General features: G+C 38.6%; 1 protein-coding gene across 5 annotated transcripts in view; it reads left to right on the top strand.

Moving 5' to 3' along the window:
* The window catches only part of TRIM2 (tripartite motif containing 2), a 43,637-nt gene that overhangs the window by 14,712 nt on the left and 12,033 nt on the right, over positions 1–16,892 (top strand). For all 5 annotated transcript variants that reach the window (XM_062492897.1, XM_062492896.1, XM_062492894.1 and 2 more), the window contains 3 exons: positions 2,916–3,639; positions 10,896–10,999; positions 12,182–12,349. In XM_062492897.1, the coding sequence (XP_062348881.1) occupies positions 2,916–3,639; positions 10,896–10,999; positions 12,182–12,349 (996 nt within the window). The remainder of the gene's footprint in view (positions 1–2,915; positions 3,640–10,895; positions 11,000–12,181; positions 12,350–16,892) is intronic.

The following is a 16,892-nucleotide window of genomic DNA, read 5'->3' as shown; positions in this document are numbered from 1 at the left end:
ATCCAGCACTCTACTGAGCATTGGGACCAACACTGTGAGCGGAGGGCTCTCTCTCCATCTCTCTCTCCCCCTGGGACAGCGCTGCCATCACCCCCAGCCCTCCTGCAGCTCTGCGGGACCTGCCCGCCCCCAGCACCGGGAACTGCAGCTCAGGGAAAAGGTGCCTGCAGCCAAAAAACACTGGACTGAGTTACTGTTCTGTTTGTGGCTAATTTCATAGCTGTTGTTGTTCTTGTTTGTCTTGTTAGATATACTAGTAAAGAACTGTTATTCCTACCCCCATATCTTTGCCTGAGAGCTCTCTTAATTCCAAAATCATAATAATCGGAAGAATCACTTTTTTTTCAGTCCAACGGAAAGCAGAAGCTTCCCTTAGCAAACACCTGTGTTTCAAACCTGGACAAGAAGAAAATCTGTACTTCTACAAAGCAAAGCCTGTAACCCAGTGGGTAGAGACTTTGTTGAGGTTTATTAGGTCTGAATCAGGAAAATGAAAGAATTTAGTCCTTATTTCCCTGGGCATCAGTTCTCTGCTTTATAAAGAAATATTTCTCCCTGAAAGTTGCCTTTAAGAAAATACCATCAATAACTGTTGTTTCAAGAGTGCCATTACTGAGCGGCTTGATCATCTCCAGATGTCTGAAGTGGAATGCTGCATTCCTGGATGTAGAATAGGCTTGAAAACATCTTTAGAAAGGTACTGAACTGCTGAGCCTGTGGAAATGGAGGAATATTAACATATGCACAAGTTCGATACTTTTAGGAACATAGGGAGCCCAAAACCATTGGAGCACAGAATTTTGTGCTTTCCAGAGCTAAGCAGCAGTTTGAGCATCAATAATGTGGACTTAGATCCCAGGTTCATCTAAATATATTCACAATGTCACACTTCCATAGCAAGCGAATATATTCTGTATGTATACACAGTCTACACAAAATAGAATATGATGTTAAATTACCTTATTGTTATTTAAAGAGATATAAAATAAGAACTGTGAGCATTAGACAATCAAGTTTTTATGAAGTTGTACATAAGCATTAAAAGAGGCATCTACTCTGTTTGAATACAAAAACCCCAACTGAAACTGGATTTTAATTTTGAATGCCCAGTAGTTCTGCAAAATACAATCACTCTGATCATATACTTTTAAAAAATGAAAGGGCTACACTTTATTAAGAAACAGTCGGCAGTTCAGTTTGTTGGCCAATGGACTGCAAGAGTACAAGATGTAAAATACTCTATGTGCATTTCAAATATTATTTATGTTAGTATTTAATATTTTTCATTTTTATAATGAAAGAAAACCATCTTAAGAAGGTATTGATTTTAAAACATAGCTGCAAATTGTGTCTTAGTGTGTGGCTTGTTATCTGAAGCCTATGGGGTTTTATCACCCTTGGACCTTATTGGTTATGCTCTCTCTTTATCTACTCATGCCTTTGAATGAAGACCAAACAGATTAGAAATGCCTTGTATTGCATCCTGAGAAGTTTATATGTGCCTAGAAAAGCAAATTATTTGAAATTTGTTAATTCTGTTTTAATTACAAAAGATTGTGTTGTTATCTATTTTCCATATCAGTAACACCTGACCCTGCATTTTCTCCAGTGGATGAAAAGCTTAAAGCTTTGGAAAATTCAGAAAAAAATGTCTTTAGTATTCAGTGTCATTGTATAGTGTGTCTCAGCAAGGGAAGAATATGTCATAGCGATAAAGACATCCAGTCTTTAAGTTTACTTCACATAAATCAAAAAGTTTCAATACTATTTATGACAGTGATGGTCATTCCCTAATCCACAATCATGTGTGTGCCCTAGTTCTTCTGTGTAGGAAAAACATACCAAATGTGTTGTGACTGGGTACCTTCATTTGGGGATTTTATCAGTGAAGACTGATAAAATTAGTGGGGAGCAACAGCAATGTTTTCTTGACTATCATTAATGTCTCTGCTAGGCAGTTATAATCCAGGGGTCCTTTTTTCCAATGAATTACGAAATCAGTTAAAAAAAAAAAAAAAAAAAAAAAAAAAAAAAAAAGCCCAGCGCCCACACCTAGCAATTTTGAGGTTAATACTCTTTCATGGGTTAGAGTGAGGGCCAGAACTGACCCTGTAATCGAAGTTCTTTCACAGTCTTAAAGATGGAGTGGCTACTTGTTGCCCACCAACATTCCAGCTACTCAATCCAACTCTTTCCACTATCCACAACCCATTCTGTGTATTTTGCTTTCCTGCCTGCTGAAAGTGAGGAATCAATTTACATTCTGCTAGGGAGATTTTTCCTTTCTTCACTTACTTAGTTCAGGAATCCCACTTTTCCTCAGGATGGATATGCATCCAGGTTTTGAGGCCCTCTTGTTCTTCTCTATAGAGGAGTAATTCACAGACTCCCTTGGCTCTGTAGCAACAGTACCAAGAAGTTTCTTGCAGCCTCTCTTATTAATGGACCTCATGACTCCAAAATATCTCTGCATCTGTGAACACAACTCAGTTCCAGTAGCTGTCTCATTAACTGTGACTGCTGACAGATGGAGCAGGGTTCAAACTTCTACATTTGGTGCTCTGTTTTTCCCCAAAACTGAACAACAACAACAAGCCAAAACAAAACAGAAGGAAAACAAAACAAAAACCCAAAACCATACAAGGCAAGACAGGTGGGGCAATAATTCAGTCTAGTGTGACAGTGGGTCTGTAAAGTCTTGAATTCCCAAACCAGGGTATTTTTTTGTGTTTGTAGCATTGTATTCTAAATACAGGTTGGTGATCAGTGTGCTACTTCTTTTAAAATGAAGGTTTAAATTAATTTATAATGTCTTATTTTAGGGTTTGGATTCCTACAAAGACCTTTAGATGCTACATCTTCCTGGGATAGGTCCGATAACATGATGCTAATCTGGCATTTGATAATTCACACAGGTCCTTCAGACACAGCTGGATACCTTACTAGAAGGACAGGAAAGCATTAAAAGCTGCAGCAACTTTACAGCCCAAGCCCTCAACCATGGCACTGAAACTGAAGTGCTGCTGGTGAAGAAGCAGATGAGTGACAAGCTGAATGAACTGGCCGAGCGGGACTTCCCACTACAGCCCCGTGAAAATGATCAGTTGGACTTCATAGTGGAAACAGAAGGCCTGAAGAAGTCCATTCACAACTTGGGGACTATTTTAACCACCAATGCTGTTGCCTCTGAGACAGTTGCCACTGGTGAGGGACTGAGGCAGACAGTGATCGGACAGCCCATGTCTGTTACCATTACAACCAAGGATAAAGATGGAGAGCTCTGTAAATCTGGGAATGCTTACCTCACTGCTGAACTGAGCACGCCTGATGGAAGTGTAGCAGATGGAGAAATACTTGACAACAAAAATGGCACTTATGAATTTCTGTATACTGTTCAGAAAGAAGGGGACTTCACTTTATCACTGAGACTTTATGATCAGCATATCAAGGGCAGCCCGTTCAAACTTAAAGTGGTCAGGTCAACAGATGTGTCTCCTACCACTGAAGGGGTTAAGAGACGTGTTAAATCACCAGGCAGTGGTCATGTGAAGCAGAAAGCTGTGAAGAGGCCTGCGAGCATGTACAGCACTGGCAAAAGAAAAGAGAATCCCATTGAAGATGATTTGATCTTCAGAATAGGTAAGTGAATTGGTTACCTGTTGACATACTTAAAAGTAGTTCAGGGAAACTGAATGAAAAAGTTTTGTTATTGTAAAGCTAAAGCTGCAAGTTGAGCAACCTGGTATTACCATTAGGCCTCTTGACTTTTGTTAATATATACATTTTGGAAGTACACAATTCAAAAGTAGCTTGCAGCAAATATTTAATTAGGATTTCAGTTGAGAAATGGATACATTTGACTTGGGATATTTTAAAATGCTTTAATAATCATATTACATGTTTTGGTATGGATTAAAGTAATTGCAGATTGCAAGGGACACAGAAGCAGAAATTACTTCTAGTGAGCAGTTTCTGGCTTGACTACAGAATAGTGGTATGGTTTGTTAGGTGTTTTTTTTAAACTACTCTCTCCAACATACCATAAACTCTAGAAGTTTCAAACATTTTCCCAGAACTGCAGAGCCTTTTAATTCTGTTGTGATACAACCATGACCACATGCTTTATTTTTGAGTTCTACTGTCTCCCCTTCTTTGCCACTCAAAACAGGAAGACGTATTTAATTAAAATAAGACTTATGCATGTCTCAGAGCTTTTGATCCATGATATTCCTTGGAGCATTCACATTTGGGATATATGGATCTCTATTTTACAGAAAAAACAGAGCTGAGAGGAATTTTTCTCAGTTTTCAGCCACTCATTTCACAGAATGACCCTACACAAAGATGTTCCTCTGGGCTTATGTATGTGTTGTCTGAAAGATCATAGCTTGTTGCAGCAGACCTCTCCTTAGAGTTAGAAGCAAGCCAAGATGCAGATTCTCATTGAACATCACAAAAAGGATACGAGTTCTTCTTTACAGCTTCGCCATCCTGACTCTGACTACAGTAAGCTCCTGTAGGGTCCAGCTGCAGACACTGACTACTGGTTATTTCCTACTGGACTCCATCTGCAAGTATTGGTTTGCAGTCTCTGACTGCAGTCTCTAACCCCATCAGGCCCAGACTGACCTCATTACACATACCTTACTGCAGCAACTCTTTCCTTTGTTTCATTCTTCTTTGTGTCTCCAGCCATCCAGATGGCCCATCTCTTCCAAGATCCCCTTGCCAACCAACCCATCCTTTTATCACACTTACCTTTATTAGTTACAGGTGCAACTCATTAAGGGCAAGGCTGTTCCTCTTCTTTGGAAATTAGTACAACTGTGACTTAGCGGTCGAGGTCACTTGTAATCTCTTTTACACTGGCAACAGCTGTAATGCTCTAGGGTTTTGCACTTTTCCAAAAGATGTATAATTCTTGAGACAGGTAAAACTTCAGACATTTTCACAAGGATTGCTTTTATGGAGTTCATTTGCTTCCAGTTTCAGCTCACTTTGAAAAGTTAAGGTTTGGTTCATTTGTTGATGAGGTAATGTAAAGTTTATCACTGTTCTCCAGCACAGTTGTGTCTTTCTTTTTTGAACCGTTGCTGAATTCCTCCAATGGCCATGGCAAAATCTGGGTCTGTATTTTAATTGGGCAAGATAAATCTTCTATTTGGCCTGCCAGAAGCTCATACAGCTGTGTTGGAGAATCATGCTGTAATATTCCTCTGGACAGCCAAGTCTGTGGAGTGTGCTATTGTATGTATGCTGATGTATGGGCTTTTATGCACAAGTAAATTAATCAGCTGCCTAGTAGGGGATTGTTTTCCTGCTAGTATTAACAAGAGATAGCATTAATACAACATTAGTTCATTTTGTTCATGGGGATGTGTGCATTGTATTTTCTGCCAATTCTGTGTTATTTGTGGCTTTTAAAATGGCATGTGGTTCTATTCAGACATTCCAAGGTCACATTATTGACTACACATTCATACCTTCGTGTAATTCATTATTTACAAGAGCAAAGTATTTCTACAACTTCTTTCCCTCTCTCAATATTTAGATCCTCAAATTATTATTTTTGTTTAAACAGGTGTAATCACTAAGAGTGTATCCATGCAGATCTGCATAGCATGTCCTTAGTTATACAAATGCAAACAAGAATGTTTTTATGATATCTAGAAAATAATTGTTGCCCAATGATTTTTGCTAGCTCTACAGCTGGTAGGAAGCACTAAAGTAAGAGTGCCTCACTTTCATTACCCTGCTTTTGTACCTTAGACCCATGCTGAGCAGAGGTGAGGGGTGTTCACAGTGTCAACCACTTCCACTGTCCCTGGTAAATCTCTTTCATGTCCTTCAAAGAAGGGTTAAGAGACATAGTTGTCATGAGCTGCCCTGCTCAGGACCCCATCTGGTATTCTAGCCCTGCCATGCTGTGCTGTGTGCCTTGGTATTTTTTCCCTTCTGGCACTTTTCGTGACTGCATTCTTTGATACCATTTAGCAGTAGTGGTGCTATTTCCCACTTTAACTGCTTTTTTTCCTCTTCATTTATTTATATTTAAATTGGCATCAGATATAGCCAGATGGAGAGTTCTCCCTCTGCTAGAAAGTTCAATTTTCCAATTTTCCTTTTCCTCAGACTGTTTAGTTGTCCATTCAGTCATGTAACTGAGCACCTAAGTTTAGCTGGTACATTAATGTGTAAAAAAAAAAAAAAAAAAAAAAAAAAAAAAAAAAAGAAAATTGCCTTTAACAAAACTTCTGTCAGCCTCCTTACTAGGTATGAATGTCATCTTCTGGTCTGTTATCAATGCTGAAAGCAAATAGGAGCCTTACTGTGAATTTACTCCACATAAAAACTCACAAACAAGGTCTATGTAATAAAAGCTTTAGTGCAGTTTAAAAAACAGCCTTAGAGGGAGCAAAGGGATTCTTGATTGGGTGTTTCACAGAATCACAAAAGAAATAAGGTTGGAAGAGACCACACTGGGTCAGCCTCCCTGCTGTAGAAGTAGGAATGCCTAGTAATGGGAAAATAGGACTTCCTTTTCCAGGTTATTAGCCCAAGTCCCTCTGATGCTCACTGTGAACTCTAGGGGGTTGTGATGGTCAGTGTAGAATTTTGCCAGGCCTACATTGCATTGCATTGCATTGCATTGCATTGCATTGCAGTCATACCTATATTGGACAGAGAGGGTAGAACTCTTGATATCATGTTGTTGGCAAAGTCTCCAGCATAGTTCTGATGTGCTGAAGACAGAGACCTGGCCTGAATTTGACTCTTGTTATTTTAAGTTTGCTGTAGCAGCAAAGAACTTCAGATTTCACTTTCCCCTAGGTTTGTGCATGCCTTTCTGTGGTGACAGGGGCTCTGCTGCATGAGCAGGGCTTGGAGGTGGTCTTGGCCAAGCTTTTAGGGGCAGATGCTGTGTAAAGCAAATTAACACAAATCAGTCCATCTTCACAACCAACAGTGTGTAGACACATCTGCCAGGGTTCCTACTGAATTACTCATTCCTCTTTAAAGGCTACAAACAGTGTGTTTTCAACCGACAGACTGACTGATTTTAAAACTTAAGGTTAGGTGGGAACTTGGATTAGAAAGACTGACATTTCTTTTACAGTAAGCACATAGGGTTGACAATTCAGTGCAGTTTTACTACAGAGACTTTTGTGTTTCAGCTGCATCTGTTATGAGAGGGGGCATCACAGCCTCATAATGTAACATTTGACTAAATATCTTTTGGTACTCTGAGGAAAAAGAGAGTAAGCTGGGAAACAAGAAAATTCCTTGATGTACCTGTCTATGCAGTATGTATGTAGACCTTTCCACACTGTTTAGTTAGCTTGTTTTTGTTGTTGTTGTTGTTCTTGTTGTTTTTGTTCTGTACCACATGGGAAAGAGTCCAAGAAGAATTATTTGAAGTGCTGTAGGCAGGAAAGAAATGGTACCTACATAACAGGTTATAGCCACTCACAACCTCTTAAGTCTTCCTGATATATCCACAGTTTGATTTTCTCTCTCCCAATCTATTCCCTTCCTGCTAGAAGCATTGTCATGTTTTTAATTTGTGTTTTAGGAAGCTGGGGAATCCAGGTTAGCAAGCAGGGGTGTTATTATCTGTATTAGTAAAACTTGGAAAGCAAAAAAACACTCCTCTTACTATGAGCATCAAAAATACATGTTGCACAAGATTGTTCAGATTCCCAGGACTTAAAGAGCAGATTCTTACTACGGTTACATGATGTAATTTTTAACATCTCCTGTCATTGTTAATGGGCTTTTAGACTATTTTTTTCCTTCTTTTTTATGAGACTCAGTATGGCCTCTATTGCTCAAGAGTAAAAGATTGAAATTATGAAGCATCTTATGTGTGCTAGAATCGTCTTGAGCAGGAAATGCAAACTTTGTTGAAAGCTAAATTAATTTAGCAGGCTAATTAATTGTGCAAGCTCTGCTCAGTAATACCAGAAGGAATTAGATAGGGCTAGAAGAGCTCTGATCATCATCTGTATGCAAAAACGGTATGAAAGGAGATATTCCACAGGCCACAGATCTGCTTTCCAATAACTCTGTTCAGTCTTCTCCTTTTGAAATCTCTCATTTTCTCCCAGTTCCAGGCAGCTTACAGTAAAATTATCTATTTTTTTTTCTCCTTTGTGCTCTGCAGTAGCTCAGAACAGCAGGGAGATAAATCTGGGCAACAATGGTCACAAAAGATGCAGGCTTTCATCTGTTAACCAGGCTGCTTGGGAAACACTGGAATGAGGCTCCTACTGGTTCCAGTCCTGTGCAATTGGTGCCTCCCTAGGCTAAGGAGAGATGGGTGACTGACCATGATGAAGAGAAGACAAAACATGAAATGCCTTGATAAAGAGGGGTAGTATCTTGCAGTAAAAGATTTGCTGAAGACTCTCTCTTAGGCAGGTATGTTCATAAGGAAGGAATTTCTGCTTATAGAAGGGAGCTATCATCCTTTGGTATTGCAGAGTCAGTAGTAAAAGCCTGCTTTTCCAGAGGCTGATATGCTTTCCTACAGGCTTTCCTCTCATCATCTGAAGTGCCTGTGCTTGGCTTCAGATCTTTGCTGCTGTAGTAAATTATTCAAAATGGAAAGTTCAAAGTTATCTGATTTCCTCTTGAACATACATTAGGAAGTAAGATTTCTTCTGCAGAGGAATTTCTGCCATTGCAGAGGGGACTGTATAAGGGCTTGTATACAGATTAGGAGCTAGGTGATAGGCTTAATAGCTGCAAATTGCTAAATACAAGGGCATTGTATGGAGGTGAATTTCACCTACACATGGTGCTAATAAACTGCTATTTCTTAAACTTATTGTGAAATGTGATTATGACATTTGTGGGTAATTTCTTCAGTTTTTCCTTTGATGTATATTTACAAGTTTCCATTGAAGAACGCTCTGAGTAACTTTTTATATAAGTTTCTCTTATCTTTAAACACAAAATTCCTTGACATTCAAGAACATTTTTCTAAGGTTAAAGAGCATACATTTCATATCGTTTGTGCTAGTTAGTTCCAGATGCTCTAGCTTATGCGTCCTCTTTTCTAACAAGTGTTTTCCCTATACTCTCAGTAGTAAAAGGAATGTTTCTCTCTTTTCATCCTTCTCTTTGGCTAAGAAGCAAAAAGGAAACTTGTCGTTAGCATATGCTGGAAAAAAACTGCTGTATGCATCCCTCAGGCACTGCTTGTTGAAAGAATTAACAGAAATGGCTCAAGTATGGGTAATGTAACTGGTATATAACTCACTATACCCTGAATATGTACTTTTCCCTTGCAGTACAAAAACTGAGAAGCATTTAACTTGTTTAGAGGATGAAGCAGATGGATTTGAAGAAAATAAGTCTTGAAACAATGGGACATTCGTTGCAGCACTGACTGCAGAGAAATTAAATGTTACTTAGTGATAGGAAATATGCATCCCACTGCCATCACCACGGAAGAAAGCAGAGTTGTTATGAGCATGCACATCCCTCATGAAAGCTAAATACAAATTAGAGCTGATATATATGTCTTATATTAGGCATCACAGTCAGAAAAGTTTTAATCACTGAGCTCCAGGATATTTTGGACTGACTAAAATGAAATACAAGTTTTTCAGTTAAAACCATATATTGGAACCAATTAATGCCAGATACATGGCCAGTGAATGCTTGCAAAAATATTTCACCTGGAAAAACAGCGCTGCATCCATATCTTGGAAAGGACAGCTTATAGAGTTGGTGGGCTTTTTTTGTTTTGTTTCAGAATTCTGTCCTTTATTATGAATAACCCTGGAGTCAAAGATCATAACTGGAGTATTTTCTAAAGACCCCTGATCCTTCTTTACAAATAAATCAGGAATTTGGATCCTGTTCCTGTGTTCCAGGTGTAATTTGGACCAGCCACTTTGGGGCAGATCTTTTAAAGACATCGGTTTGCTCTATGACTCCCCTTGGAATGTCTCAGAACAAACATCTAAGTAAAAAGCCACCTAAACTTAATGAAGTTTTGTGAAAAAATGACATTGTACAACTCCTTATCACCTTAACTACCTGTAACTTCCTATAACTACCTTACCATCGGGTAAAAGACTTAAAGTTTTATGTAACTCACAAGTGCATTTATCCTGGGTTAAAATGAGACTTGTGTGTGTGTGGACACTGTTTTATTAGAACAATCCAAGGTTTCTCCAGAAGCATTCAATCTGCAGGCATTGGTCGTCATCGGCCCACAAGTCCCATTCATTCAAAGATAACTCTTCATCTGAATTTCCCTGATAAGAGAATTTCTGAAACTTATGACTGCAAACTATATATGAGAGAATAGGAAACTTCCCTGACTTGAAATGGCTCCATCCATTTCAGAAAGTGATATGTTTTATCTCAAATTTGTGATTTCACTGAGGAGACATAGCTAAAACTGTGCCATCTGTCCAAGTTCTTATCTTAGCCCCTCTTTCTATGTTGCCATGTACTGTCCATTTAACTACCCTTTCAGTAGAACAAAGATCTGCAGTTTTAAGAAGTCCATTGCTTATGTAAAAACCTTTTACAACTTCCATTGTGCAAGAGGCAATTTGTGAACACTGATCTGGGAAGGCCAAAGAGGCAGTTAACATTAATGGGGGCTTGGGTGACACACATACTGAAGAGTGAGAACAATCCCTCTTGTCAGTAGAATTGTATATCTGTTACTGAGAGGGTTCTTTGAAGTTGTAGCAGTGAGAATAACTCTTCAAAATAAAATCCTTTTATCAGAAATGTGATAATTGCATGTTTTGGCATTTGGGTCCTAACTGATTGTTCCGACAATTTAGGACTCCCTAAATTTACCTTAAACCAGGACACTGATTAGTCCTCTCCAACCTCATTTCTTATTGCTTTGTGTTCAATTTTAGGCACCAAAGGAAGAAACAAAGGAGAATTTACAAATCTTCAAGGTGTAGCTGCATCTACAAATGGAAAAATATTAATAGCAGACAGCAACAACCAGTGTGTACAGGTATGAGAATATGCTACTTTCAGTGTTTTTCTCCTTGTTCCCACACCTCTGCCATTTTTATAGTCTCAGAAAGACACATTTTGTACAATTCAGGCAGAGATAAAAATTATAAGGGAAGCTCAGTTTATCATCCATTAACTTTCTATCATCTTGACTCACAGCTATCTTTTTCAGATCTATACTGTATCTAGTATATAATCAGGATTTACTTCCATTCCTTATGATGTTTGGCAATGAATGAAAAAATAAGTTGTGCAATAATCTGGAAAAATGCCTTTTTGTAAATGTAATTTTACATTGTAAATTTTATCATTCTCATGTTTTCAAATGTAAATCTAGAGCAAGGTGCCACAAATATATATTTTTAGGAAGTACAAATAGAAAAATAAGCATATAGATGTCATTTTCAAGTGGCTTTTAGTCTATTTAACTAACTTCTCTTTCTGATATAATGATGAAATCTTTTCTGTGGTAGCACCACAACACCCATAATTTCTTGGCTTCTGTAACTTGTGTGAATATTTGATATATTCAAATATGTATTTTGGGTTTTTGGGGTTTTTTTGCTCGCCATGTATGCTTTTTACCATTAATTTGTCATCAGTCTCCAGGCTGCCCATGTGGTAGCAAAGAACATGGCAGCAGTATGTGGCTTGTTCTTGTATGTGAGAATCAGCAAGCCACATGCCATGAGAACTCATTTCCAGGACTTTTCAAAGAGATAGAATCAAAATATTCATCAGCACCCTTATGCTTCGTAATTTGCAGCCTTTTCAGAGGAACTTCAGTGTTTAGTTACCTGGCTTGGGGATACAACCAGTGGACATATTCCTATGTTTTCTACAGACTTAGTGTTTGACTGTGGCTGAGTCACTCTGTGCCTTAGTTTAAGGGAATAATACCATTCCCTCTCCCCTGAGAGAGATATTGTGAAGCTAATTCATTAATGTTTGTGAAGTACTTTGAGATCACTGAAGAAACAGTTCAATTAGTGTCTTGAAATTAGGGTCTTCTTAAATTAGATGTATCACTTTCAAACGTGGACTGGGTAAAAATGGTTCATATTCCCAGCTCTCTTCCTGACTATAGTGTTCATTAGTGACTTGCTAAAGTCTAACCTCCAGGAAATAGGTGATGGTCATAATGTGGACGTAATTTTAAAATTCCTGTTTTCTATTACAGATATTTTCCAATGATGGTCAGTTCAAAAGCCGTTTTGGCATACGAGGAAGGTCTCCTGGCCAGCTGCAGCGGCCAACAGGAGTGGCTGTGCATCCCAGCGGTGACATCATTATTGCAGACTATGATAACAAGTGGGTTAGCATATTCTCATCAGATGGAAAATTTAAGGTACGAGTTACCATGTGGACTCTACTGAGCTTACTCTGTCCTACAAAGGAATGCAAAGTTACATTGTTTTTCATGAAACTACTTAGTTTGGCTGTAGCTTAGTCTAAATTCCATTGCTGTGACGTGGAAACCCCTGACTCAGCCACATGTTATAATTAATAGGAGAATTTCACAGCAGTAATGATAATGTTACACCAAGAAGAGACAACATGTTCCATACTGGGTGCTTAGATGCCTTATGCGAGGATAGCAAGTGGCCAGCAAAGCTGGTTGGAGTAGCTTAACAACCTTTACATCATTAGTACTCTGATTGTACAGAAGGGTGTATGCGGATATTTGTATGCACACAGACAAACACAACATCTTACAAGGAGTATGTGAAGCTCTTCAGTGACATATGGGGGACAAAAAGAAGGTAGCAGCCTGATGATTACTTCTTCTTTTATTCCATACTTCTCAGCAAAGAAAGTGTGTAATTTATGTATGATCCTATTGGTAATAAAAGCAAGGAAAGGTGACCCAGGGTGTTTTTTTCAGTGCTACAGCATAGACAGGAGTGTTCTATGTGGTGTGTTGTGCACTGAAAAAACTGAAAGACAGTAATGATGTAGGTTTCAGAAAGTAGAAATTCTAAGGAAAGCACACCTCATATTTTCTTAGCAACTCTGGTCCCTTTAATGGGAGTAAAATAAGATAGCAGCTACTACACTACATTGATGATTTCCAACCTGCAATATTTATTTCGCTTGGGTGCAGTTATAGAGAGAATTAAAGGTTTCCTCCATTTGATGCTATTCTCTGAATGCATGATACCAAATCTGATGATGCACACTAGAGAGAGCCACCTCAGGCAGAGGTTAACAGTACTCACTGATCATCAGATAATGGACTTGCAGGGAAATTTGTACCATAGTTATTTAGTTAGGGAGTCCTGCACTGGACAGATGTGGCCTGTTTGGCTAATTTTCTGGCAGCCCAATGACTAAAAAGCTCAGGATCTGAGCTGCTTGTGCGTGCAGCAAGAAATGGCTTTTCTTGGAACAGTTTTTGCAAAGTGACAAATGCAAATAGGCAATTGTGCTTGCATAGTCCTCAGTGAACTCCATCTGAGAAACAGGTGTGTACGTTTTAGAAATATCCAGATTGTGTATAGTCTTCAAGCTAAAATAAAACATTACTAAAATGTATTGCAAGTGTTAAAAAAAATACTAATTATTTGCATTTGCAGAGAGAATGTGGTTTTACTTGTCAAGTAATTTTGAAAACACACTGAGGAAAACCTTGGTTTTGGTTGACCTCCTTAAATGAAATTAAAACACCAAAACAAACACAAAGAATTGTGTAATTTAGTTAAGAATCCAAATATTCTGAGCATCCTAAGTGTGTTTTAAGTAATTATTAACATCTTTAATGTGAACTGGCTTGATCTGGACATAGAACATGGAGGCTTTGTTTTCCTGCCTTCTTAAGATATGCTGTAAATCCAGAATTTTGGATGGTGCCAGCTCTGGAGGAAAAGGCTCTGGAGAAGCCAGGACCCTATGTGCAATATACTACCAGCAGGGAGACAGGTATTGAAAAAAATATTTATTAATGTAGTTCCACTGATGTGAAGCCTACATTTGTTTTCAGTCAATGATTTTGTTGGATTGCAAAAAAATGGAAAAGTTGTGTAATGCTGGCAATGTTCATATGGTTAATACAAATTAATGCACCAGACTTCATAGTTCTTGGGACTAGAAACATCATGAAATGAAACATCAATGGTATAAAATACTATTTTTAGATTGAATACAATAAGCCATATTTATGAGGGGAAAAATATTTGTAGAAGTATTTTTTATACAGAGGGTAAGCATATAAGTGGAGGAGCTGGGTGGAAGGTAGGTGGCAGAGCATGTGGAGCAGGAGAGAGACAGTGGGGAGCACTGGGATGGAGACACAGATGGGCAATGGGCACAGGGCCACACTGAGGAGTTGTAATGGGAATGGGAGGTCCTGTATTGGTGCAGCACTGGTTCAGGGGATCCTGTACTGCAGAGTGTAGCTGGAGAGCTGTGCTGGGGAGGAGGGATGCAGGTGAGGTGAGCACAGGGCCTGGGGGAACTGTGGGGGGGACACACACAGGATTGGGAGGTCATGTCCACTGAGGGAGAGGCTGTGATATGGGGGACAGTCCCATGAAGGGATGAGGCTTGTATTGGGCATGATGGTGTAGGACCAGGAGTTGGACTTGATGATCCTTGTGGGTCCCTTCCAGCTCAGGATATGATTCTATGATGTGGTTAAATTAAATATATTGTAGGCACAGAACATAGATGTAACAGATCTAACCTGTGGGATTCTGAGCAAAGCCTTGTAGTTTCTTGTGTGTTGGCAGTAGTAATTCTTACAGGAGCCTTGTAACATTAAATAGGGCATCACTTGCTAAAATAACAGAGAGAGAGAAAGGGATAATGGCATTTGCCTTCAAAGGACTGTGCCTGCAAGTCATTGTGTAAGACCTCTGATGCACATGGCCTGCTAGTTGTTAACTCAGCAATATCAGGGGGCTGTTTTGAGCTTAATCTATTTTTGATGTTGTCCCTTCCTTCTGTATTTACTTACACTCACTCACCCTTAGCAGAATCTTAATAGTCATGTGAGCCATAAGGCAAATTTCACTGGAGTCGGGCTTAGGCATGTCCTTGATTACATCACTGGACTGACTCCCCTTGGCAACCTCCACTGCCAGGCAGAAATGTGTCACCTTCCTCAGTTCTGGCAGCAACAACGACAGAGCTCTGTTTTCTCAAGACTGTCAAACTTACATAAATGCAGAGGCAGACAAACCCTAATCTAAGGTTACACCAAAACACGAGCTTCTTCACATGAAAGGCTGTATTATCCTGGAAGTGATAAAGATTCAAATTGGGTCTTAGGATTTGGGCCTTCTTTTCTGGCTATGCCACAGATCTCACAGGTGACTAGTGATCTTCCATTCCACTTCCCAATGCTTTAATGTCTTCATCTGTAAAAGGCATATAACAGTGCTGGCTTCCTCTGGCAACTACTCTGAAATTGCTAAGAAAACTGTTGCAGCAGATACAGCACTAGGCTTAGAAGAGAGGGCATGGTGAAGCAGCTGTACCAGATCCTCACCAGTGTGGTGTTCAAACCTAGTGATGCAACAGAGCCAAGATAATGATTCTTGTTCCTCTGATAAGATAATTGTTTTCCTTCTAGTCTTGAAGAGCTGTATATAGGATTACAATCTTGTTATCAAAGGCTGTGCAAGTCAAGATCAAGTTTAGATAAGTGGAAAAGATTAAAGGAAACATTTTATGCCAGACTTCTTCCTTGTCTCACTAGCAGAATTAAGGAAAGAGCTGTCTGAAGCTGTTTGTGTGTTCTAATGGGAATAGGTAGTGTGGTTCAACAGTCACAGTTGAAGTATGACAGTCACATGAATGATAAATCCACTAATTGTGTGATATTGCAATATGTGACAAAGCTGTATTTCCTTACTAGAGAAGTTCTCAAACAGGAAATGATGGTTTGTTGAAAGTTTGTATTTAATCCTTGACAATCTTGAACTTTTCAGACAGCAACAAGATTAGTAAAGTTGAACTTAGCCCTAACATGCTTACTTCTACAGTGGAAAAGTCTAAATAAATTTTTATGTAAGCTAGCTAATTTTTTTTTACCTCTAGGAATATCATACAGTAGAATATTTTCCAGCCTGGTAGGGTTACTTTATAAAACACATGTTTGAAAACCAATCTAAATTCCTAAGAGCCATTATAAAATAAAGGACATAATGTCCCTGACTGAATTAAATTAAACACATTATTTGTATTAAGGGTTTACATGAGTCATTATACTTTATGGAAAAAAGCCTGAAAATACTTCAATTCATACACTTAATGGGAGTGACTGGGTTTCATAATGTTTTGCTCTAAGTAATCAAACCTAAGAAATAATTCTAAGAAACTTTCTGAAATTAAAATATACAGAGAAATCCAGTAATGTGTCATCAGCATATTTTGATCTAAACTGGGAACAGATTTTTAGTAAAAAGCATACTTTAGCTATCCATACTTTATTGCTGCTTGCAAATTATATTTTAAACCAAGAATAGTGATTTTTATTAGTCTTCTCAGCACTGAGTCCCTATTAATGTAGTACACTATTAATTTGTTATATTTTTCCATATGTGTTTATATGGGCATGAAGACACTGTACTCATGAATCTGAGTAATTTCCGATAGGAATCCTGGAAAGATGGCAAGAAGGTGGTGCAATGCTCAAGCAGACAACTGTGCAGCATCCCAAAGGAAAGGGGAGCATGATTTAATCACCCCAAAGGAAATACATCTACATATTTGCATTTGATTTATGGTTTTGCTGCTTTGTTGTTATGCAAACTGAATACATTTTGTAGGTCAACTGATATCTTTCCCCTGGTGAATACAAAATAATTTTAATAGTTTTTCCTGGGCATATTTTAGCATGATTCAATAAGGTAGATTTTGCCTAAATATTTTGGAATTTATACCAGTAT

Source organism: Cinclus cinclus, chromosome 5 (genome assembly GCF_963662255.1).
Source record: "Cinclus cinclus chromosome 5, bCinCin1.1, whole genome shotgun sequence".
Taxonomy (NCBI): Eukaryota; Metazoa; Chordata; class Aves; order Passeriformes; family Cinclidae; genus Cinclus; species Cinclus cinclus.
Note: the sequence above shows the minus strand (reverse complement) of the source record. Positions and strands in the feature narration are given on the sequence as shown.